This window comes from Mesoplodon bidens, assembly GCF_964165515.1.
Source record: "Mesoplodon bidens genome assembly, chromosome: 19".
Lineage (NCBI taxonomy): Eukaryota > Metazoa > Chordata > Mammalia > Artiodactyla > Ziphiidae > Mesoplodon > Mesoplodon bidens.
Genome location: NC_138179.1, coordinates 40,447,245 through 40,469,998, shown reverse-complemented (window position 1 = coordinate 40,469,998; position 22,754 = coordinate 40,447,245). Strand labels below are relative to the sequence as shown.

The window sequence follows — 22,754 nt, the reverse complement described above, 5'->3', positions numbered from 1 at the left end:
ATTATGTCCCTCTGCCCGTCCAGCCTGGGGTCTGACACCCAGCAGGTCCTCAACACGCTTCTCCCACCTCCTAGGGGAGGCGAGTCCCTTCACCTCTGGGCCCCAATGTCCTCTGACAAGAGACCACGGATCAGGCACAGCCCCTGGGCCTGGCCGCTGGACGCGACAACAAAGACACAAGGCAGGCTCCCACGCTGGCCACGCCAGGGTCTGGGAGGCCGGAGCCGCCCGCCCCCGGTGGGGAGAAGCCGCACAGACCCCGCCCCTGAAGCACCAAGGTTGAGAGGCGGAGCTCCACACCCCCTCCACCCCCTGCCCACCCAGGCCGGGCCGTGGTTGGGAGAGTCTCTTCAGAGCATGTGAGCAGTAACTCCTGCCCCAGACAAACCAAGGAGGCCAAGGCTGACCTAGCCACTTACCCGGGCCAGTCGGGTCGCCAAGCTTCCGGAGACGGCCGCTGGAGGTCCGCGTGACTCCTAAAGACAGGGGCAGAGGGCAAAGGTCACCCAAGGCCACTGGGGGAAGGTTAACACTGGGTGTATTCTCACCTCTGCTCCTGCCAGGGGCTCCAGAACCAGAAACCCGTCCCTTGTGGGCCCAGAGGCCCCAGTCCTCCCAGGTAACACCTGGCCCCGGCAGCCACCTGCAGTTAACAGCCACTGCCGTCCGGATGCGTGCCAGGCACTGGGTCAAAGCCTTTACACACGTTCTCCCATCTAACCCTCAGTACTCCATCTTGCAGATAAGACAGCCAAGTCTCAGTGGGGTTGAGTCACTTGTCTGAAGCCACACAGCCATGAGGAGTTGAGCCCAGGATATAAAGACAAGTCCCTCAAACTCCAAAACCTGGGCTCGGCTCCAGCGTGCTGGGCTGCTGGGACCGTCTGCGGGTTGGAGAGGTGCTGGCACAGGTCAGGCACAGGCCAGCCCCCGTATAACCTGCGTCCACCTTGTTGGGAACTGGGGTTTCCCTGTCCTGGGGTCTGTAACATGGAGGAAGCCAGGCTGGACTGGGGAGCATGGAGGACAAGCCGTTCTCTCCCCCGCCCCCAGGAGGGAGCAAGAACAGAGCCCCAGATTAACACGGCCTCGTACCTCTCCACACACACCCCTCGGCCCAGCATTCAATCCTTGGGGAGGCTCAGGGCAGGCAAGTCCCAACTCGAGCAGATTTGCTGAGGTGCTAAGCCGGCCAGACTCAAGAGGTTTCTAAGAGGGAGTGGGAGGCGGCCATCCTACCACTGCCAGGTCACGGTGCTCTAGGGTCTGCTGCCTGGATGACCAGGCCATCCTACAGAGGATGGCAGGGACATCCATGTTGGCCCAGCGGAGGCCTTCCCCATGGACAGCAAGACACAGTGGAGAAGAGCCTGCAGAGCCAGAGGGGCCCAGGTTGGACCCGCCTGCAGCCTCTGTCATCCAACATGCACCCAGACTGCTGGGGTCAGCTGTGATGGCTCCTCCCCTGCAGTCCTCCAGAGAGATTATTCATTCATTCATTCATTCCACAAACCCACTCTTAAACTATGACCAACCAGGAGTGAATGCAGTCAGCTTTGTTTCAAAAGGTTCCAGAGCCCTGAGCAGGGCAGCGTGCAGACCTGGTCTTCCTGTCCAGCTCCCCCGGGACACACACACTCTCCACATCTGCAGGATGACTCAACAGCTGACAAGATGGGAGAGGTCTATCCTTCAGGGCCTGGTATTGACAGATACCTGCCACTAAGCCCTGGCCTCTTTCCAGGCTGGGGAGGACGCCAAAACAGCCCCAGTTTTAGCTGAACTCACCCACCATGTAAACAGCACTGCAAGAGATGTATGTGACATGCGGTTCTGATGGGGGGGTGAACACCGGGGCCCGGGGTGACTGTCGAGGCTTCGAGGAGATGGGGGGCCAGGAAGGGGGGTAGCAAGCTGACCCTTGAAGGAGGGCCAGGTGGACACGGGGCTCTCACAGCCACTTCCAATGCCAAGGCTCCATGACAACCACGGGCTTTACATCCATTCTCCCACTCACTCAACATGACCATCCCCTGAGGCAGGTGCCACCACCCCCATTTCACAGATGAGGGAAGAGAGGTTCAGAAGCCCTGAAGCCGTCAAGTCTCCTACAAAGCCCCCAGCCCCACCCCAGCCACGACGGGGACCATGATGGTGGACTGTACGTGTCAATTTAACTGGATCATGGGGTGCCCAGATATTTGGCTAAACACTACATCTGGCCCTGTCGGTGAGGGTGTTTCTGGATCAGATGAACGGTTTGATTGGTGGGCTGGGTAAAGCAGGTCACCTCCCCAATGTGGGTGGGCATCTTCTAGTCCCTGGAAGGCCTGACCAGTACAAAAGGCAGAGGAAGGGAGAATTCTCTGCCTGACCACGTGAGCTGGGGCACCCATCTTCTGCCCCAGGACTGAGCACCAGCTCCCCTGGTTCTCAGTCCTCAAACTTGGACTGAATCCACCAGCGACTTCCCTGGGTATTCAGCTTGCAGACAGTAGATGGTGGATTCCTCAGCCTGCATCATTTCATGAGCCAATTCCTCATGATAACTCTCTCCCTCTCTCTCCCCTATTGGCTCTGTTGCTCTGACAAACCCTAACTATCAGGGGCCTCACACGGCAGAGATGGGAGCATCCTTCCCCAGCGCCCACTTGACACTGATGAGAAGTCTGGCCCCTGCTGAGTGATGAAAGCTCCATCCTTCCTCAAAAGTCCAACCAGAATGGCGATTCCAGGCTGGTCCTGCCAGACAGACAGGCTGGATGGACCACAGCCTCAGACCTGCGGGGGGCAGGAGGGCCCAGCATCCAGCTCCCAGAACTGACCGCACCTTAAGACCAGGAGAGGGCAGGTCCAGAGTGGCTCTGGTGGGGCTGCCCAGGGCTGGGGAGGAGAGGGAGGTGGGGACAGGCACAGGTCCCAGGGCTGTTGAGAGGGTAGAGGAGTGAGTGTGGGTATCCCCAGCCCCAGCTCCAGCCACACTTCCACCATGGCTGTGACCTCCCTCCATACGCCTAACTGGGATCCGCACTGCATACAATGATACATGAGAACTCTCAACATCTGTCCCCCGACGCCACACATGCCCACCATGAGCTACTTAGAGGTCAGCTGTCTGGGCTGAAAGTGGCACCAGTGAGCGACAGCTGAGCCCATAAATCCAGTGAATCCCCAGTATGGAAACAGCATGGCAAGGAATGGAGAAGGATCAACCACACATTCCCGGGGATCCAGTCACTTCCGGCCGCGCATCCCCCCAGGCCAGCTGGGCGCCCACCCTCGCCCCCGCCTTTGGCTTCTAGACAAAGATAAAAATGAAGAGGGTCTGTTCAGGTTAAACCCCAACCCCAGGCATCTGATCCCCAAGAACCAAAACCCACGGTCGGGGTGGAGACATGGTAATGAGGGAAACAGCCTCTGTCTCAGATTTCTCCGGTCGAGTTATGTTTTATTTACACTGTTTATTTTTCAGATTTCCCAAAACGTGCAGCTGGTGCCAGGCAGCCCCTGGCACAGAGAAGACGCCAAGCCTGCTCCCTTAATAAAGAATGGGAAGCAGTCGCCCGGGGTTCCCGCGCTCCAACCAGCGTCCCACCCAGGGCTGCCTCCACCGCAGCCCTGGGAGAAACCCCAGAACAAGAGCAGCTGCAATTCAGTTCCTTGGACCTAACTATTGAGGCCTGTGTCTGAGACGAGCGAAGAGGTAGCCAGAAAAGCCTCCAAGACATCTATCTAAAGGCTCAGTCTTTCCAGTGGAGAACTGAGTTATTTTTATGTGATTTTTAAATAAAACATACTCGGAAAGAGAGGAGATGATTTGAAGTTCAGCTCTCTGGCGACATCCCAGACCAAATTATTTGAGTTCTCAGAGGCCAAGGAGGCAGGAAAGCCTGCAGTCAGATGAACAGGGTTCGAATCGAAACCTTGCCAGGCGCTCACTGCAGGCCCCAGGAAACGACCTCCCCTTTGCAAGCCTCAGCTTCCCCATCTGCAGAATGGGGACAGAGATGGGGATTACTCACAGGTGACTAAGACTAAACAATGTCACACATGGTAGGCACTTAGCACAGTGCCTGGCACAAAATGAACGCTCAGCAGATATTACCATTATTAGCATATTATATATTACATACTAATATAAATTATTATTATCATTATACACCAGCCACATACACCAGCCTGGACCCAGAGATCTGCAATCAGAAATTAATAAAGCTTGGCTGCCCTGTACTAACGCATTAGACAAAATGTAAGTTATAACCAAGGCACCTTGCATGTTATAGCCAGGATACTGCTACCCCAAGAAAGGCTACCAGGAGTCCTATTTGACTCCCTCCCAACTAAGGGAAGCTGAAAACCCTCCCAGCCTCCAGGATGGACCGCACATTAGAGGAAGACGGGGGGGGGGGGGGGGGGGGGGCAGTTTCCGCGATCCAGAGAAAACCGTCAGGATCTGGGGGGACTCAGAATCCCGGTGCGCTCCCACACCTGGCCACACCAGAAACTCCCCAACTGGTGTCTGGGCTCACCTAGGCCAGGGCAAAGGCCATTTCACAAATGTTCATGAACTACAGGCCAGTGACAAACACCAGTCAGGTTTCCCACATGGAGGCCACGAGATGAAAACACACTTCAGATGAGATGAAGCAAAAGACAGGAGAAGGGAATGGGGAGTCACTGCTGGCTGGTGTCCCACAGAGAATGAAAAGGCAGCATTTCAAATAGGAAAGAAGATGGCCAAAGAGATGGGGCTCCTTGGTCCTGGAGAGAAAGGGGATGGTGCTGGGTCGGGGGGGAGACCTAGGATGCCCTGGGGAGCATTTCCTGGTAGAACCAGGATTCGGGATGGGGAGCCACCACTGCAGCCTGACGGCAGGGCCCACCTCCAGGTAAACAGCCCCGTGCCCTCCCCGCCCCTTCGCCACAGATGGGCCAGGTGAAACCCCACGAGGCACAGGAGCCTGGCAGACCTGTGCTGGCCCCGCATCTAGGAGCCTGGATGCCAGCTCATGGGTGTTCCCCTGTGCATATAATTTGGGGAGCCTGGATAAGAGAGAGAAGGATACAGTTACTGAGAAGACCTTTTGTTTTTTCCTTTCAGCCAAATTTTTATGATAGATCCTGGTATTGTAAAATACAAGGTTAAACGGGCACTGAGAATCTAACTAGACTCTGGAGTTAGTGTATTATTATTATTACGTTAATGATGGGGAACCCACGCACCATCATCCTCTCCTTCTGGAGTCGCAGAGCCACTGTCCCCATCCATAATCAGGGTGGCCATCCCCAACCCTCCTGGGGTCTCACACAGCCCAGACATCTTAACCCAAGGAGGGGGGCAGAACAGGAAGCAGGTGGTCTCCAGTGGAGGGTGACTCGGCCCCATGCGCACACACGGGCACACACACACACACACACACACACACACACCCTTCTGCTCTTGTGCCAGCAATGAGTGGTGCTGGACAGCCCTTCCCAGCCAGAAAGTCACCATTCTTTCAAAAGGGAGCTTTGCAGGAAGGGGCGCTGTGCAAACCCGTACACAAATACCCATTTTCAATAATGACAGGAGCTTATCTAGAGAAAGGAATCAATTCTCAATTTTTTCTTAAAAATCATGAGAGTCCCTCCAGAAAGGATAGGGTCACCAGGACCTCGGCCAGGAGCCTCCTGCCTCTCTGGCTGCCCCCAGGACCACAGTCTTCCCCTTTCTCCTGAGGCCAGGGTGGGAGCCAGCACCGGTACCCCACTCTCAGGCCGGGGAAGGGTCAGCAGCTCCTGCAGGTGGAGGGCTCTGCCCAGCAGGCAGCAGCATCACCAGACGGCCAAGTCCATCACATGACATCAATGCTGACCAAGGACCCACAGAGCCTTGCCCTTGAAGGTTCACCAGTTGGGCGTCTGCACTCTGGGTCCCACTCCCATAAAAGACATTGCCATCTAAAATACGCAACACTCAGGTAAATCTGAATTTCAGACAAACAATGAATAATTTTAAGCATAAGTGTACCCCGCATTCCTCGCCCTTCCCAGGCTCTCTTTAGTGGCAGAAGAGCTGACCTCTGCAGGCTGAGGTCTCCAGGTCCCCAGGTCTGTAGCCTTTTGGCTGGATTCAACCTACAGGAGGAGACTGGAAGGTGAGAGCCAGGGAGAACCAGAGTAGATCTCTCCCCCGCTTTCTGCCTTGGAAGGTTTCTCCAGCAGCAGTTTCTGTCTATTCTGCGGCTGCAGCTCCCGCCAGGCAGGCCCACCTTTGTCCAGCCTCCTGTCAGGTGACCCTGGTCCCTGGATTCTGATAACACGCCTTCCTCTCTCTGATCCTCTGACTGCAGGTGGTGGGGTGCAGTAGTGGCTCCCCCAGGCTCATCTCTGGTTGTCCCTGGGAAGCTAAGGAACCTCAAGCACCAGGGCCCTTGGTTCATGTGCATCCCTTTCAAGGCACTGAGAAGGGCCATAGCGTTTTTGTAAAACTTGCAAAACAGAAGGTATTTTAACCCCCATCAGTTAAGATTGCTGTCTCTTTCTTCTCTGAGTTCCTAGCCATCACCCTTCCTCCTGTGTAAGGTACCAGGGGAGGGACTGTTGGCATTTGGGGGCTCCTGCTAAGGAAAAGTTGAATTGGAAAGATATTTAGCTTGGATTTAGTTGGGTTTTATTTACAGAGTTCGCAGTGATTTCCACGCAGAGTTAAGTGACTGCTCGTCGCCCCAATGTGCAAGGCCCGGAGTACTCCTTCCATGTACTTCCCCAAATCTGTCTACTGTGCAGTATCTGAAGGGATAAGATACGAACGAGGCCTGCAGTACCTGGTGCCAGAAAAACGTGGGCAGTGGGGGAGAGCAAGATGTGAAACGTATGGAGCCAGAAGCTAGTCTATGGGAAATTATTCCAATCAACAGATATAAAGTTGTAAGCAGAGAATTCAATTCTCTTCAATGTCGACTCAAAACAGAAAGTATCTCTGGTCAGAAAGAAATGCAATAATGCATCATATACAGTTACAAATGTCCCATACTTGTCTATTTCTTTCTGGATGGGAATCACATAAAATGGAATTTATCAGAATTCTTGTGTTTGTAGGGTGAAAAACAGCAGCATTACCACAAACTCTTGAGTTAAGCCACACTTTTTCATGCATCCCAACTACCAAAAGTAAAAATTAAATTCTGATTCACCAGGAAGATGAATTCACTTTCTATTCATTCAACAGAAAATATTACATAGTCATCATATAAAGAAGTGATCAAACGGTATGCAGCCAAAAAAATGTAGGGAAAAAAATTACTTTGGAGATAGGACAAGTAGTTGATGATAAAAAACATTGTTATTTTTCTGGATTTGGGGATGCTTATGAAATTTGCCCGCTGTTTAAAATTTATAACTTGTTGTTACTTCTTTTCTCACTCTTTTGGCTTCTCCTGTTGCAGAACACAGGCTCCGGATGCACAGGCTCAGCGGCCATGGCTCACGGGCCCAGCCGCTCCGCGGCATGTGGGATCTTCCCGGACCAGGGCACAAACCCGCGTCCCCTGCATCGGCAGGCGGACTCTCAACCACTGCGCCACCAGGGAAGCCCTCTTTTCTCACTCTTAACAAATAATCCCATTCATACCTTCAAAGAGCTGTATAAACCCCACCCAACCCTGGCTGCCTCCTTATGCTTGATTTGGCTTTTCTATCATCTGTATGTTTGAGTCCTTCTGTTCTAAATTCTAGAGTGGTTTCTGTTTCCTGGTTAGACCCCAGTTCACACGCCATGAACAAATTGCACAGGTGAGAAAGATGAGCAGGCTGACAAAGTAAGGCCAACGGACCAAGGGGGAAATCGTGGATAAGGTGCAGGATGGTTAGCGATCAGAAATAGCTGACAACAGCAAACGGAGCCGCAAGGGGACGCCCCAGAATACGGGAAAGGCTGCATCAGTCTTCAAGCCCTTCTGTTTAATGGGCACCAAGTCACCAAACAGGTACACGTGTTTCACTCAACCTGTCAACGGTCGTGAGATTATAATGCAAGGATATATTAATACATAGAGAGAGGTGCAATTAGGGACTGAGGAGCAGAGGCCCTGGGAGGGAAGATGGGAGGTGAGAGAAACAAAATAGAGGCCCCGGAGGGTCGGCCCGACAGGCAGCACTGTTGACTGGCCTGGGGAGCCTGGAGATTCCAGAAGAAACCACTGCCCACGTAACCCGGCAGCAGAACGAATGATCTCCGGGAGAGGTGGCTGGTCACCTGGGGGCAGGTGGCCCATCGCCAAGACTAGGACATTCAGGCTGGCCCAAGGAAGCAAAGAGACACCTCCTAGGGTACATGAGCATCCAGTAGGGGCCAAAGAAGAGAGAAGGAGAGGCAGGGCGGGGGGGGGGAGCCCCTGGCATTACACACCAGTCAGAGAGAGAAATCACAGACCATGGGCAACGGGTGGATCTTTTAAAGGACAAGCAAACGCTGGGACTTCTCAGTGGCTCTAAGCAGGCTGATAATCAGGGCAAATGGCATTTTCTGTTCATTAAACCTCTTAATAAAACGCTGTGTTAAGAACACTTATTTGGTTTTTGGAGCAACCCCAGGAATGCTGGAAAAGGGAATCATCACGGGCAATATTTTGTTAAATTAATTGCCAGCAAAAATTTCCAGTATCCAGCCAGCTCATGTCTCACAGCTATAAGCACGGCTACTCTAACATCTGCAGCTCAGCACAGCAGGCACCCTTCATTCAGGGTCATGGGTGCACATCACCAAGGAGGAGCACCAACGTTCGCAGAACGTTTAAGAGCTCTGGTGAGAGGATGGCTAAGTAAATTCGGGAACATCCTCTCTGAAGAGACGTTCAAACTGTGATCAGGGAATCCATGCATGAGATCTGATGTCAAGCGAAAAGAGCAGAGTTAAAAACAATTTGTGGGCTTCCCTGGTGGCGCAGTGGTTGAGAGTCCGCCTGCCGATGCAGGGGACACGGGTTCGTGCCCCGGTCTGGGAGGATCCCACGTGCCGCGGAGCGGTTGGGCCTGTGAGCCATGGCCGTTGGGCCTGCGCGTCCGGAGCCTGTGCTCCGCAACGGGAGAGGCCACAACAGTGAGAGGCCCGCATACAGCAAAAAAAAAAAAAAAACAAAAAAAAAAAACAATTTGTACAGGGCTTCCCTGGTGGCGCAGTGGTTGAGAGTCCGCCTGCCGATGCAGGGGGACATGGGTTCGTGCCCCGGTCCAGGAAGATCCCACATGCCGCGGAGAGGCTGGGCCCGTGAGCCATGGCCGCTGAGCCTGCGCGTCTGGAGCCTGTGCTCCACAACAGGAGAGGCCACAACAGTGAGAGGCCCGTGTACCGCAAAAACAAACAAACAAACAAACTAAAGCACAGGTTTGGCAGCTAGAGTGTCAATCCCCAGCTGCCACCAGGACGACCCACTCCCTGTTGCTGAGGGTCTGCTGACCACACCTCAGGGGCCTAACATTGACGAGAAATCCACCACCTCCTCCCCTCCAGTCCCATGCCGCCGCCACTGTGTGTACTCGGCTGTTATTCCACCACCTGGTGTCCCCACGGGGTCTATACCGGGTCACCTCTGCACAAAAACCCACCACCTGTCCTTCAACACACACGTTGGACCCTGTAGCTAGAGTCAAAGTCACGTGCTCATTAGTGAGTTTTGCAAACCACCCTCCACAGCCCTCCGGGTGGATTAGCCTAGTCCTTAGGCTGGAAGATGACAGGGGCTGGATTTAACCCACTTCCAAGTGGCTTGGGTTACAGAAGCATTATTCTCCCGCTGGGCCCTGATCCTGGTGGAAACAGAAGGCACAGTCCAGGGGAGGGCTGTGAAAGCCCCAGGATGCAGATCGGATCAGATTGATCTGCAGGACAAGCCCAAGGCGGCCTGCCAGCTCGCCCCTTCCCAGGTCTTCCTGGTAACCACGCTCGCTGGGAGTGATCCCCAGCCCGGGCAGACAGTCTCCACTGCTGCCCCGACACGCCTGGCCCGGCTGGGACAAGGGGCCCAGGCACGGCTCTCAGGGAGATCTAGGGTGGATGTGGCCAGCCCCCGGTTCCCAGGTACAGCCTTGGGGCACCCAGGGGGCCCCAGCCACAGCCAAGGCTTCACTGCATGCCCTTTAAGAGTCTGGGGAGGATCAAGCCCTCCCCAGGAGCCAGAAAGAGGGCAAGGACCCCCCATCCTTCACCGGGAAAGGAAGACTCCTCCCTCAGCCCCATCTCTGAAACCCTGGGCCAGGGAGGGCGCTACTCCCCAGGGAGAGTCATCTGGCCCTTCTTGCCCCACCCAGCACTTCGAGGGGCCCCTGGGAAGCTGGGGTCCACACATGCAGGCCGGAGCACCCATTCAGGGTTCCTCTCCCCATCACAAAGCCAGCATCACTCAGAGGATGACCGTGACTCTCATTCCTGCCAGAGGCAGCCTGGGCCAAGGGCCGCCCTGCGACCCGGGATCATCTTACTCTCCCCGCCGATGCCCCTTTTCCCGTCCCAGAGGCCTGCAGGCTGCCAGCAGTCACGCTTCGCAGAACCAGGTCAGGTTAGGCCTGGAACAAAGCTCAGTTGTTGCAAGGCTTCCAAGAGGCCGCTGACAGCAGGACGCCTGGAGCCGCTTCGCCCGCTGTGGGCAGTGGCTCAATGCCCCCCTTCACGTGGGCTGCAAAGGGACCCGGGCCCAGGGCGGGCACGGGGAGATAACACAGAGAGAAACTGGGCTGGGAGCAGAGTGCCACACTCGGCCCAGGAGACCCGAGGCCAGGCCACCCTTCCAGAGCAGTGCTGAGAGCCACCAGCATGCCGGAAGGACTCGGGGGCGCCCGGCAGACACTTCTGGAACGAATGACTGAACCTATAGGGAGACTCAAACAGGCCAGGGACCTTGGGGAGACGGGCACCCCCCAGCTCAACCTGGCTGCTGCAGCTTCTGGGCCCAGTTGCAGCTGCCCAGCAGAGAAGGGGCAGGGACAACCAGCCCACCGGCCTCGGGGACACTTCAGTTCTCCCATCGAAGCTCACTGCACCATGGTCCCAGGCCTGACTGCAGTACCCCCGACCCCAGGGCCCTGTGCCCACCAGGACAGGCTCCCTTTGGTTAGTGCTTCTGGACCAGGCAACCTCTGGCAGCTGCCACTGGGACTCTCTGGCCAAGGTCTCTCCTGGAGCACAGTGGGGGCTGTGATCTTGTGTGCTCCACACCCACACAGGTCCGCAGGGGGCTTCACCCGGCCACGAGCACCCACTGGTCCCCCATAAATCCCCCAGCAATGCCTAGGGCCGGGGTGTCCCAAAGTAATAGCTTCAACAAGGGTGTAGGAGGTCAGCATGTCACCTCCCTCCCCACCCAACCGCTCACACCCCCCAGGCCTGGGGTCTCTCTCTCCAGCCCCCCTCCCCCCAAGGCCACCAGCTGGATCCGCCCAGGAACTGGCACTCACTTGTCGTCCCAGGGCCAGGCCCTGCACTGCTGTTTGCCAGGGCCAGGCCCTGCACTGCTGTTTGCTGAACGTTTCTTATCAAGTACATCTTAAGCAAACTTCAGAGCCCACGCAACGCTGCTCATGGACAAACAGCAGTGCGTGCGGAAGCGAGGTCCCACTCCCAGGTCTCATCCATGTGGGATGAGTCTCAGAGGAGGGCAGCCCAAAAAGCTGGGTGGAGGATGGGAAGTGCCTTTTTCCTGCTGTTGGGGTCCCTGGGGAGATGTCCTCTGCTGCTGACACCCACACGGGAGCTCCAGGCACATGGCCAGCCCGCCCATCCACCTGGACGTAAACTCCAGACCGCTGCTCCTGAGCAGCGAGCCGGTGTCCCTTCTGCACCTGTCCTGCCTTGAACTGGTCACCCGGGGGGTTCCAGGAGGAAGGTGGGCTGTCTCAACCTCAGGCACGTTGCCAGGTGCATAGCACTCAGTTCTCGGAACCCCTCTGGGCAGGCTGGGGAAAGGCTGACGGGCAGGCGACTGTGGTCTGGGGTGAGCCGGAGGGGCGGGCAGACAGGAGCTGGCCTCCCTCCTCTGCAACAGGCCGGGAAGGATTCAGGCTCTGCCAGCTCCCCCAGAACTGGGGGATACTAGGCATGAGTCCAAGGGGGCCATGGACTGACTGCCACAGGTGGCGCTTCCTCTCGGCCCAGGTCCCTGCAGGAGCCAGAGGAAGCAGGCTGGGGCATGAGGAGAGGGAGGCGGGCCAGCAGGAGGGGGCACAGGGCGAGAAGGGGAAGGAACCAGCCTTCGCACACTCCCTTCCTCGCCCTCACCCGGGGCTAGCGCTCTGGGGACATGCTCTCCTCTCCTTCCCAGAACTCGGCTCCCGGAGCGCCAGGCGTGGGGAAGGCCTCTCGCTGGCTAATCTCCCTAACCCGCCTCCTCTGGGTGCAGCCTCCCGCCTTGCCCAGGCCTCTGAGCTGCTAGTGCAAGAGCTTTTTAACCTTTGGTAGGCCAGGTACCTCTTCGGGGATCTCCTGAAAGCCACCAAGCATCTCCAAATAATTCCCAGGTGCACACTGGTCTGATTTTACTCCCCATTTCTGTGGCTCGGGGGCCTCGGCTATAAGCGTCTGTGCCACTGAGAATTCCCAGGGGAGCCAGGGCCACTGAAAGGCAGGTTCCACGTGAGCTGGTGTGCAACCAGAAGCCCCAAGTTCAGGACGCCGGAGGGGTTCAGAGAGCAGTCGGCTCTGACACCAAGGGGCTGGGGGACAGGCCACCCTCCTGGCCTCCAAACCAGCAAAGGCCCAGGGACGGTGCCGGCAGCCCCCAGGCATCCTGGCAAAGGCGGCAACACAGTCTCCTCGTCCTTCCAGCTGTTGATAAGGATAGTGAAGACAACGGCAGGAAATTATGGATGGAGCAGGCATTTTCAAGCCTTTTATGCAGCAATTCATTTCATCTTTACAACCAGTTGGCACTGTCCCTGTTTAACAAATGAGGCAAAGGAGACACCCAAGATCAAGTACCTTGCCCTACATCGAGGAGGTGCCAGCCTATGATTGAATTCCAGGAGCCCATGCTATGAACCACTGGGCCACACCACTTGCAGCTCTGCCCTGTTGGAGCATCAGGTGAGGTAGATCCAGGAAGAGCGTGGAGCAGAACTGGAACTACCAGACAGAGCTCTCACACACCCACCTGGCATCCTGCAGCCCCACTGGGCATTCGCTCTGTTCCCCACCTAGAAGGGCCCTTTTTATTCTCCACCTTCTCAGAGCTGCTCACTCCTCAAGGCCCAGTTCAATCTTGCCTCCCCCTGAAACCTCCCACCTGGGCATTTGGAGTCTGTACTGCTCGGGAGGGGCTTGGGGGGTGTTAACCAGCCGGGGTCCCCCCTGCATCCTGCCTCCCCAGTGAGAATGCAGCTCCCCTGCAAGCAAGGACCACGTCTTTCCATCATCTCTGTACCGTTGAGGCCCTGGCTGCACAGGCCTAACACATAATGTGTGTCCAGTGAATGTATACCTAAGGCACTCGGGATCCCCTCAAACATTTCGAAAATTCCCCACTTTTCAGAGACTCATGAATGTTCAAGCCAGCTCTACCGAGAACATATTTGATTTATTTTGGAGCCCATAAATAGGTCCAGAAGCAATCATCCCACTCAACCCAGGTGAAAAATAAAAGCCCTCCTGGTTGGCTGTCCTTGAATTTTTGACACTGGGAATTTTTCACAGTTTGCTGCTTTCCTTAATTTCATGGCATTGATGCTACATAGGGGTCAGTCTGACTTCTGCAAAATGCCTCTCCTTGGAACCGGGCGGGGGTGGGGGGGTGGGAACTAAGAGAACCGGAGCCCCTCAGAATGGGGCCAAGCGGCCACCCCGCCCCTGGGCCGGCCCCCTCCAGCCCGACCCCACACAACTGCAACAGAGTGACCCAGCTCGCCTTGGACCATCGCCAGGAGGAGAACAAGCTGGAAGAGGTCCAAGCCCTCCCAGGCCCATCCTCCAGGGCCCTGCCCCTTCAGGTAAACACTGGAGCCACGGAGGCTGCCTTTACAAGAGCTGATTCCTACCCATCCATGAACTCTACTTCTAACTACTGCAAAAACCTTCGTCTTCTTTTTTTTTCTTAATTTGCCAGGGCAGGAGGGGGCAGGCGTGGAAGAGAACAGACATCGAGCCTGCCTCAGAGGCCCTCTGGCATCTGTGTAGGAGGGTCTCAAAGTCCCCCCAGGAAAAGGCCAACTGAGGGGGGGGGCCCTGGTGGCCCCCACTGTCCAGACTGACCAGCAGCAGGCAAAGTTCAAGAGCCAAGGGCAAGAGCCAGCTGGGGTCCCTAGGCCACACTGGGCTGCAGAACCCAGGGAAAGGGCCGCGTGGGGCAGTGATGCCCACAACCATCTCAAGTATTTGGAGCATGTTGGGCAGGGAGGCTGAGTGCCGAACCCCAGCGTATGCCACCTGGAAGCCCCCTCCTCCCCCACCATTACATCAATACTCCCACGCTCCTGAGACGGAGCTGTGAGCAGGGTGTCTGAGGGCCATGCTGTTTGCAACAGGGGGTGAAAGTTGAAATTCTATGCCACTGGCCCGGAAGGCCATTTTAGGGGAAGTTCTAAGTAACCCTCTTTGAGACGAGTTATTCTTTACTTGTTTTCCTTTCTGAATGTGGAAAGCAGGAGACTGGAAAAAATGACCCAAAGGAAGGGTCAAAAAATGACCCCAAAAATGGCCCAGATGACCTCTTCAGCTCCAACTAAGTACCATGACTCTGTCCTCTTATGAAGAAAAATTAATTCATGAGTCCTTGGCAGAAAACTTCATGTCCAAATAGATTAAGGGGAGGAACATGAGGAGAAACTTTGCAGGGTTAGCAGAAGAAGAGATGCTGTTTATAATTCGACAACTGAGGAAGACAAAAGATCCTGCCTGGATCCTTTGGGGGGAAAAATCACAAAGAAAAAAAGGGAAATAAAAAAGAACAGAGGGCTTCCCTGGTGGCACAGTGGTTAAGAATCTGCCTGCCAGTGCAGGGGACACAGGTTCGAGCCCTGGTCCGGAAAGGTCCCACGTGCCGCGGAGCAGCTAAGCCCGTGCGCCACAACTACTGAACCTCCGCTCTGGAGCCCGCGAGCCACAACTACTGAGGCCTGCACGCCTAGAGCCCGTGCTCCGCAATGGGAGAGGCCATGGCAGTGAGAAGCCTGCACAGTGCAACGAAGAGTAGCCCCCGCTGGCCACAACTAGAGAAAGCCCCAGCACAGCAACGAAGACCCAAGGCAGCCAAAAATAAATAAATTAAATAAATTAAAAAAAAAAAAAAAAACAAGAGATCTGGATTACCCTTAACCTGCCCTTCAAGGCTCGTGGCCTCAGTTTACCCATCCATAGAATGGAACTTCAGAGTACCCAAGGGGAAAATGGTTACAAAGGATCCTGTGCACATGATAAGAACTGGTCAGGCCCCCTCCACCTATGTGAGGTCAGGCCTGCTAGTGGACCTAGGGTGCCAGCACACCTGACGGCATCTTGATACCTAAAAGGTGAATCCGAGTTGCCAAGCTGGGGTGCAGCTAGATGGTCCCATTTGGCAAAGTTCCCGTGCTCCACTGGGTAGAGGAATAACAGGAGTTCACGGGAAGAAAGGATGCTGTGACCTGGACCACCAGTCCTGGAGGCTGACCCCAAGGAAATCCTCCACCCAGCCTCCACCCACGCACACATACGCCCAGAGGAAGTTGCGGGGGGGGGGGGCACCACAAAACGCCTGCACCCTCGGCGCCTGTAAAGTCAGCGATTCCAGAGAAGGTGCAAGGGGGGAGGAGGGCGAGCAGGAGGGCCGGCCAGCCCAGGGCAGCGGCTCCCACAGTGGCCCCTCCAGACACCTGAGCGAGTAGTGGCCGACATACAGGGGCAGGAGACCCTCGGCCAAGGTCAGAATCGGGGCCCAACCGTGCAGGGGTCGGAGGTCTCGAGCACCCGGTCTCCCCCAGGCACCTGTGGTCTCGGACCAGCGCGCGCGGGCCCCGCGGCCTTGGAGAGGCGGCTTGGAGCAAAGGAGAAAGCCAAGTCCGTCGAGGGGCTCAATGCCTCCAGGACCCCGCGATCCCGATGCGGGGTGGAGCTGCGTCAACTGGCCAGCGCGAACGCCCCACACATCAAAATCTGCCCCGGGAGCCCGGAGCCCCGCGGTGCCCCCGCCTCGAGGACCCACTCGTCCACCCGCGACCGCCTCCGCTCAGGTGAGAGGGGCTCGCCCCGGGACACACCCCTCCCCAATCCGGGCGCGGCGCCCACCTGAGTACGACTTCCTCATGGTGCCGCCGTGGCTGCCGTTCCCAGGAAAGTGAGGCGGCGAGGCCGCGGGGCGCGGGCTCCCAGGTCGCTAATCCCGGGCCGGGAGTGGGAGGGATGGGGGCGGGGAGGACGGACGGCCCTGCCCGGCCCCGGCCCCGCCCCGCCGCGCGGAGGTGAGCGCTGAGCCCCGCCCCGCGCAGCCCCATACCTGGCGGAGCCCCGCGGGCCGCGCCTCCCGACACCCGGCCTGGAGAGGCAGCATCCCTGAGCCCGGCCCTGCGCTCGACCCCGTTCGGCCCGGGCCAGTCCCCGCAGCCCCTGCACTGCAGCCGCGACACAAGCGGTCCGAGGGTGGGGGTCGCCAAGGCGACGGCCGTCCTCAGCCGCCACACCCCCCTGGCGCGAATGGTTCCTTCCGGGGCGTCGCCGCCACTTTCTAGTCCGGAGTCCGGGCGGGGCGGGGCCGCGCCAGGTGGCAGCGGGAGGAGGGCGGAGGGAGCGGCCGCCGGGCCGGGCGGTAGCGCGCCGGCACAGCCCCGGGGGTCGGACCCCGGACGCCGGCTTAGTGGACCAGGGCAGGGCAGGGCAGGGCAGGGGAGGTACCATATCTGTCCCACTACTTTTCTGGTAATCAAGAGGGCCGACTGCATTGACTCCTTGAACTGGGGCCTCGGGTACCTCATCTGTAAAATGGGTGCGTTGGACCAGATGATAATTTCTGTTGTATCTGAGAAATATTGAGCACCTCCCCTGCACCGGGTAGTGTGCGCGCTCAGGGCCTCGACCTAGGAGAGCAGATACAAGGACACGCGTCTTTACAGCCCGGGTAATATAAGCAGTGAGGAGAGTGTGCGTTCCTGAGCAAAAACTGTACAGAATAATTCTCTCTGCCTTTGTACCCTAAATAAATTTTCCATAATAAAACGACTTTTTTAATGTACAGAGGAAAAAGTGATGAATTTTGTCTAGAGGGTGTTGTCAGAGTTTTACTGAGGTGATTCAAAACAAGGATTTAAAGAATGAGCAGGAATTTGCCAGGAAGCCAAGGTGATGGGGAGGCGGGCTGTTCCTGGCAGAGGGAAGGGTGTGGCCGAGCCAGAGGCGCGTAGTATCCCAGAACCTGCGGAGAGAGATACGCAGGGCCGAGGAGCGCCGCAAACTGTCAGCAAGGGCGCGACGCCGCCTTCTGCCCAACAATCCAGAGTGTACAGGAGACCGAAAGTAGACTTAACGTCACCAAAGCACCCTCTTCTCTTTTCTTTCTCCTTTACTTTCCTTGGGGGTCTAAGCAGCATTTTCATTTCCTGCCAGAGAGTGGAAAAACCTGTATAAATAAGAACCGAGGCACATGTGGTTCCGTCAAATTGTCTGTCTCTCCTGTACCACTTCCTAAGAAATCTATCCAGGACTTCCCTGGTGGTCCAATGGGTAAGACTCCGCACTCCCAATGCAGGGGGCCCAGGTTGGATCCCTGGTCGGGGAACTAGATCCCATATGCATGCCACAACTAAGAAGTCCGCATGCCTCAACAAAAGGTCCAAATAATTCAACTAAGAGCCCGCGTGCTGCAGCAAAGATCCCGCGAGCGGCAACTGACCCGGAGTAGCGAAAATAAATATAAATAAATAAATAAATAAATAAATAAAAGTATCTCCTTTAAAAAAAAAAATCTGTCCAGCCACGGACCTGCAGAGGGAGCAGCCCAGCCACGTGACCTCCTCTAACCCCTGGCTAGAGCTGATTGGACCAGAGTGGACACTGGACTCCACCTGGGCCAACCTCCAACTCCTTATCTGGGGACCTGGGGAGGAGGTGAAGGGAGGGGGAGCAGTCACAGGCCTGGGGAGCAGAGATGAACTGTGAACAGCTGTCCTTGGATTCTGGGATATCCACACTCACCACCACCCTCACACCCACCCACCCACCCACCCCACCCCACCCCCGCCAAGTGCTGCTTGTACCAGCTCCTGCAAATTTCGCTCTGGCCAAGCCAGAAGGCTGAACTCTGTCCTCATTCTGGTCAGTAGGCATGGTGATAGCACCCCCATACTGATGCCTGAGCTTCCCAAGGCCCAACTACCTCTCAAGAATCTGTCTAACGGGATGAACCGGTTTGCAGGGCAGAAATAGAGACTCAGATGTAGAGAACAAACGCATGGACACTAAAGGGGGAAAGTGGCCAGTGGGGGCGGTGGGGGGATGGGGGGGTGGGAGGATGAATTGGGAGATTGGGATTGACATATATACACTAATATGTATGAAATAGATAACTAATAAGAACTTGCTGTATAAAAAAATAAAATAAAATTCAAAAAAATAATTAATTTATAAAAGGAATCTGTCTAATGGGCACGTTAGGGGTTGGTTGTTTCACTTAGCTCAAGTCAAAGGTGCTCTGGTAAACTTCCATCCTCTGAGTAGATGGACCCTGGAGTCATGGAGGACCCTTGGGTGTCCTCTGTGTTTGGTTGGCCTCTCAATGCTAGCATTTCTACCTGTGAGTCATAATTCACAAGTACCTGGGCACCCAGGAATCAAGACACCTGTGTTGTAGTGATATTGCACATAAAAAACTGCCAAAAATCTGAAGGAAAGACAAGAGAGAGGGAGGGAAGGAGGGGGAATGAGTGCTTTTTCAGGATGCATGAAGGTAAATTGTTTAAGTACGAAATTTTAATTTTATGGACAACTCTGTAAACTGTATGATGTAATCACTTGCCTCAATGAGTAGAGTATACCAAATGTTAGTGACCCTTCTTCTCGTGGCTCAAGATCATTTTTTTTTTACACATTTAAAAAAATATATGTATTTTATTGGACTTCCCTAGTGGCGCAGTGGTTAAGAATCCACCTGCCAATGCAGGGGACACGGGTTCAAGCCCTGGTACGGGAAGATCCCACGTGCTACGGAGCAACTAAGCCCATGCACCACAACTACTGAGCCTGCGTGCTACAAGTACTGAAGCCCATGCGCCTAGAGCCCATGCTCTGCAACAAAGACAAGCCACTGCAATGAGAAGCCTGTGCACAGCAATGAAGAGTAGAGAAAGCCACAACTAGAGAAAGGCTGTGCGCAGCAACGAAGACCCAATGCAGCCAAAAATAAATAAAATAAAATTTTTTTAATTTTATTTATTTATTTAGGCTGCACTGGGTCTTAGTTGCAGTATGTGGGATCTTTAGTTGCAGCATGCATGTAGGATCTAATTCCCCAACCAGGGATCGAACCCGGGCCCCTGGCATTGGGAGTGCAGTGTCTTAGCCACTGGACCACCAGGGAAGTCCCAAGATCATCTTAAATGACACATTTAACCATTACAGACTCACATACTACTATGTTGCTCCTTCAGTAAGCGTCCCGAGGCCACCATGCTATGCAATTTCTAAAATTGTTTTTCAACATTCAGCTCCCTCACCTACGGTGTGATTTGTGACAAGCCATATAGTTTCTCCGTCTCCATTTCCACTCCTACAAACGGGGATTAAAATCCCTTACACAGTTTGCAAGGCGGAGGTAATGATTAGGAAAGTGACGTATATTAAGTGCCTTGCTGTGCTGCCGTCACTCAGACCTACAACATGTGGCATTGGCTGTGAGAGTGCGAGGTGGGCAGAAGCCTGATTGTCTTGGAGGAAGTTGGCGAGAGCTTGAAGAGAAGCAAAGAGAAAGCTATTGGACGTGGGAAGAAAGGAGACCTTCGTAATTTGGTGGCAGAAAGTTTAGCACAACTGTTGCCTGCAGTAGCACAGAAAACAGACACCAAGTGTATGCAGCAAACCTGACGATCTAGCTAAGAGGGTTTCCAGGCAGAATGTTGAAGGCACTGTAATAAAATTTAAAAGGAGAGGGATGAGCTAAAAGCAAAATATCCAATTCCAAGTGGAATTAGGAGGGAATGCAAAGGACCAGGACAGTCTTTTCAGCCAGCAAAAGAGTCTCAAAGTCAAGGGCTTCAGAACAAAGAAGTCCAAATGGGACTAGAAGATCCTTTGTTAAGACTTCAGAGAAAAATGTCGAGATGCCTCATAAACGCTTTCACAAAGGCTTTCTGAGGATCTTCAGAACATACCTTGCAGTAGATTCTAAACTCTCAAGGGGATCCACCCACTGCATCCTCATGTGAGGGTAGAGAGGGCTTAACGCAAAAAGTTTTGTGGTGCTGAGCGGAAGAAGCCAATCTGAAAAGGCTATAGACTGTATGATTCCAGCTATATGACATTCTGGAAGAGGCAAAACTATAGACAGTAATCAGTGGTTGCCAAGGGGTGGGGGGAGGTGGGGGAATGAAGAGGTGGAGCACAGGGATATTTAGGGCAGTGAAACTACTCTGTATGACACTGTAATGGTGGATACATGACATGAAACATTTGCCCAAACCCACAGGATGTACAACACCAAGAGTGAACCCTGATGTAAACTACAGACTTTAGTTAGTAATCAAATATCAATATTGGCTCATCAATTGTAACAAATATACCACACTAATGCAACATGTTCATAAGAGGGGAAATGACAAGGGGGCGGTGCATATGGGAACTCTGTGACTCTCCATAAACTTAAAACTGCTTTTTTTTTTTTTTTTTTTTAATTTGGCTGTGCCGCGAGGCATGTGGGATTTTAGTTCCCCAACCAGGGATCGAACTTGGGGCCCCACAGTGAAGGCACCAAGTCCTAAACACTGGACCGCCAGGGAAGTCCTAAAACTGCTCTTAAAAAAGTCTACTTAGGGCTTCGCTGGTGGTGCAGTGGTTGAGAGTCCACCTGCCGATGCAGGGGACACGGGTTCGTGCCCCGGTCTGGGAGGATCCCACATGCCGCGGAGCGGCAGGGCCTGTGAGCCATGGCCGCTGAGCCTGCGCGTCCGGAGCCTGTGATCCGCAACGGGAGGGGCCACAGCAGTGAGAGGCCCGCGTACTGCAAAAAAAAAAAGTCTATTTAAGAAAAAGGTTTGTGGGTAAGGTTTTTATCTCATAGAATGGATTTTAAGTGAACACATAAGCATCCCCCAGGTTTTGACAGGAATTAATTAGGTTCTTGGACTCAGTGGGATGAAGGCAGGACAAAATGAAAAAGAGGCTTTTGGACTCAAACTATTAGAGGAAGGAAGCAGGCTGGGAAAGCTGTTTAGTTGCAAACTCAGTTTTCTTATGAAAAAGGACGTATGACTCAGAGGCAGAGCCAAGGCAGGGAGAACAACCCCCGGGGTGAAGGCCTGGAAGAACGCCCCCCTCACCCAGCACCCACCTGCACTGATTTACAGAACTAGATCCTGCACCTCGAGTCTGAGCATGCACGCCACGGTGGGTGAGCCTTTTGGGGTCTTGGAGTCGAGTGAGCGTATTCTGCACGTGGGAGAGATGTGAGCTGTTGTGGCCGAGGGCGGGCTGTATCAGACTGTTTTCCCTAAACAGTCCCAACAATATCTCCCACCCCTCCTCCTCCTCCACATGTGAGCTTGGCATGCTTCTCTGTGTTCCCTCCCTTTGAATCCGGGAGGGGTTTTGTTTGATTGTAACCCTTGAACTTGGAGCCCTGAGCCACTCAGTAAGGGTCTGGTCACCCAGAGACCTCCGTATTGCAAGGAAGCCAGAGAACTGCGGTGTATTAGTTATCTATTGCCACATAACAAGTTAGCACAGACCTAGTGGCTTAAAATGACACACATTTATCGTCGCACAGTTTCTGTGGTCAGGAATCCGGGTACAACTTAGCTGGGTTATCAGCTTCAGAGTGTCTCACAGGCTACAGCCGAGGTATTGGCGGAGGCTGGGTCTCATCTGGAGGCTCAGCTGAGGAAGGAGCCATGTCCAGGCTCACATGGTTGTTGGCAGACTCAGCTCCCCAAACACTCTTAGTTGGAAAGCCTCACTTTTTAGCCGACTAGAACTCAGTTCCTTGCCAGGCGGGACTCCCAACGTAGCAACTTGTCCATCAAAGCCAGTAAGAAAGATGGTCTGCTGGCAAAACGGACATTACAGTCTCATGATCTGACCATGGAAGTGGCAGCCCAGAGGTACCAGGAGGCAGAGTTCACTGGGACCATCTCAGAAGCAACGTGTCATGGGGAGGCCACAGCGGCCGCCCTAGTGGGCAGTCCTGGACTTTGAGTCGTCCCAGCCCAGACGCAAGAAATGAGAGCAGAGAGCCTTCACGGGTGCCCTTACTGCACGTTCTCCCGTCGTCAGCAGTTCTGAGGCTTCCTGCCCCAGCCGTGGCCTCTGCCATCGGCCTCCGTTTCTGAGCTCTGCTGCTTCTGCTCACTTCTTCTTCTTTCTCTTCTGTCCACTTCTTTCTAGTCCTTTCTCCAGCTGACCCCTCAGGTTTCCAGACCTGAATGATCAGACTTAGCTTTCGCAGGCCAACTGGGGGCATTGCTTTTGTCTCCTGACCCAGGAGGGGCCGGCTCATGCTGGGGGTGTGGCCACCTTTGCTTCTTAAGCTCAGCTCAGCTGCTCTCTCCCCTGCTTGGCTTAGCATCTCTGCTGCTGACTGTTCTCTGACTTGTGGTAGTCCCCAAGCTTGAACTTG

At 54.8% G+C, this 22,754-nt stretch overlaps 1 protein-coding gene across 1 annotated transcript in view; it reads right to left on the bottom strand.

The window, feature by feature from the left end:
• SEPTIN9 (septin 9) overlaps positions 1-16,259 on the bottom strand; it is a 165,581-nt gene extending 149,322 nt beyond the window's left edge. Inside the window, exons 1-2 of the mRNA XM_081218340.1 lie at positions 16,226-16,259; positions 420-476 (exon numbers count right to left, since the gene is read on the bottom strand). Of these exons, the coding sequence (XP_081074466.1) occupies positions 420-476; positions 16,226-16,244 (76 nt within the window). The 5' untranslated portion in view covers positions 16,245-16,259. The remainder of the gene's footprint in view (positions 1-419; positions 477-16,225) is intronic.
• Between the last annotated feature and the right edge of the window lie 6,495 nt (positions 16,260-22,754).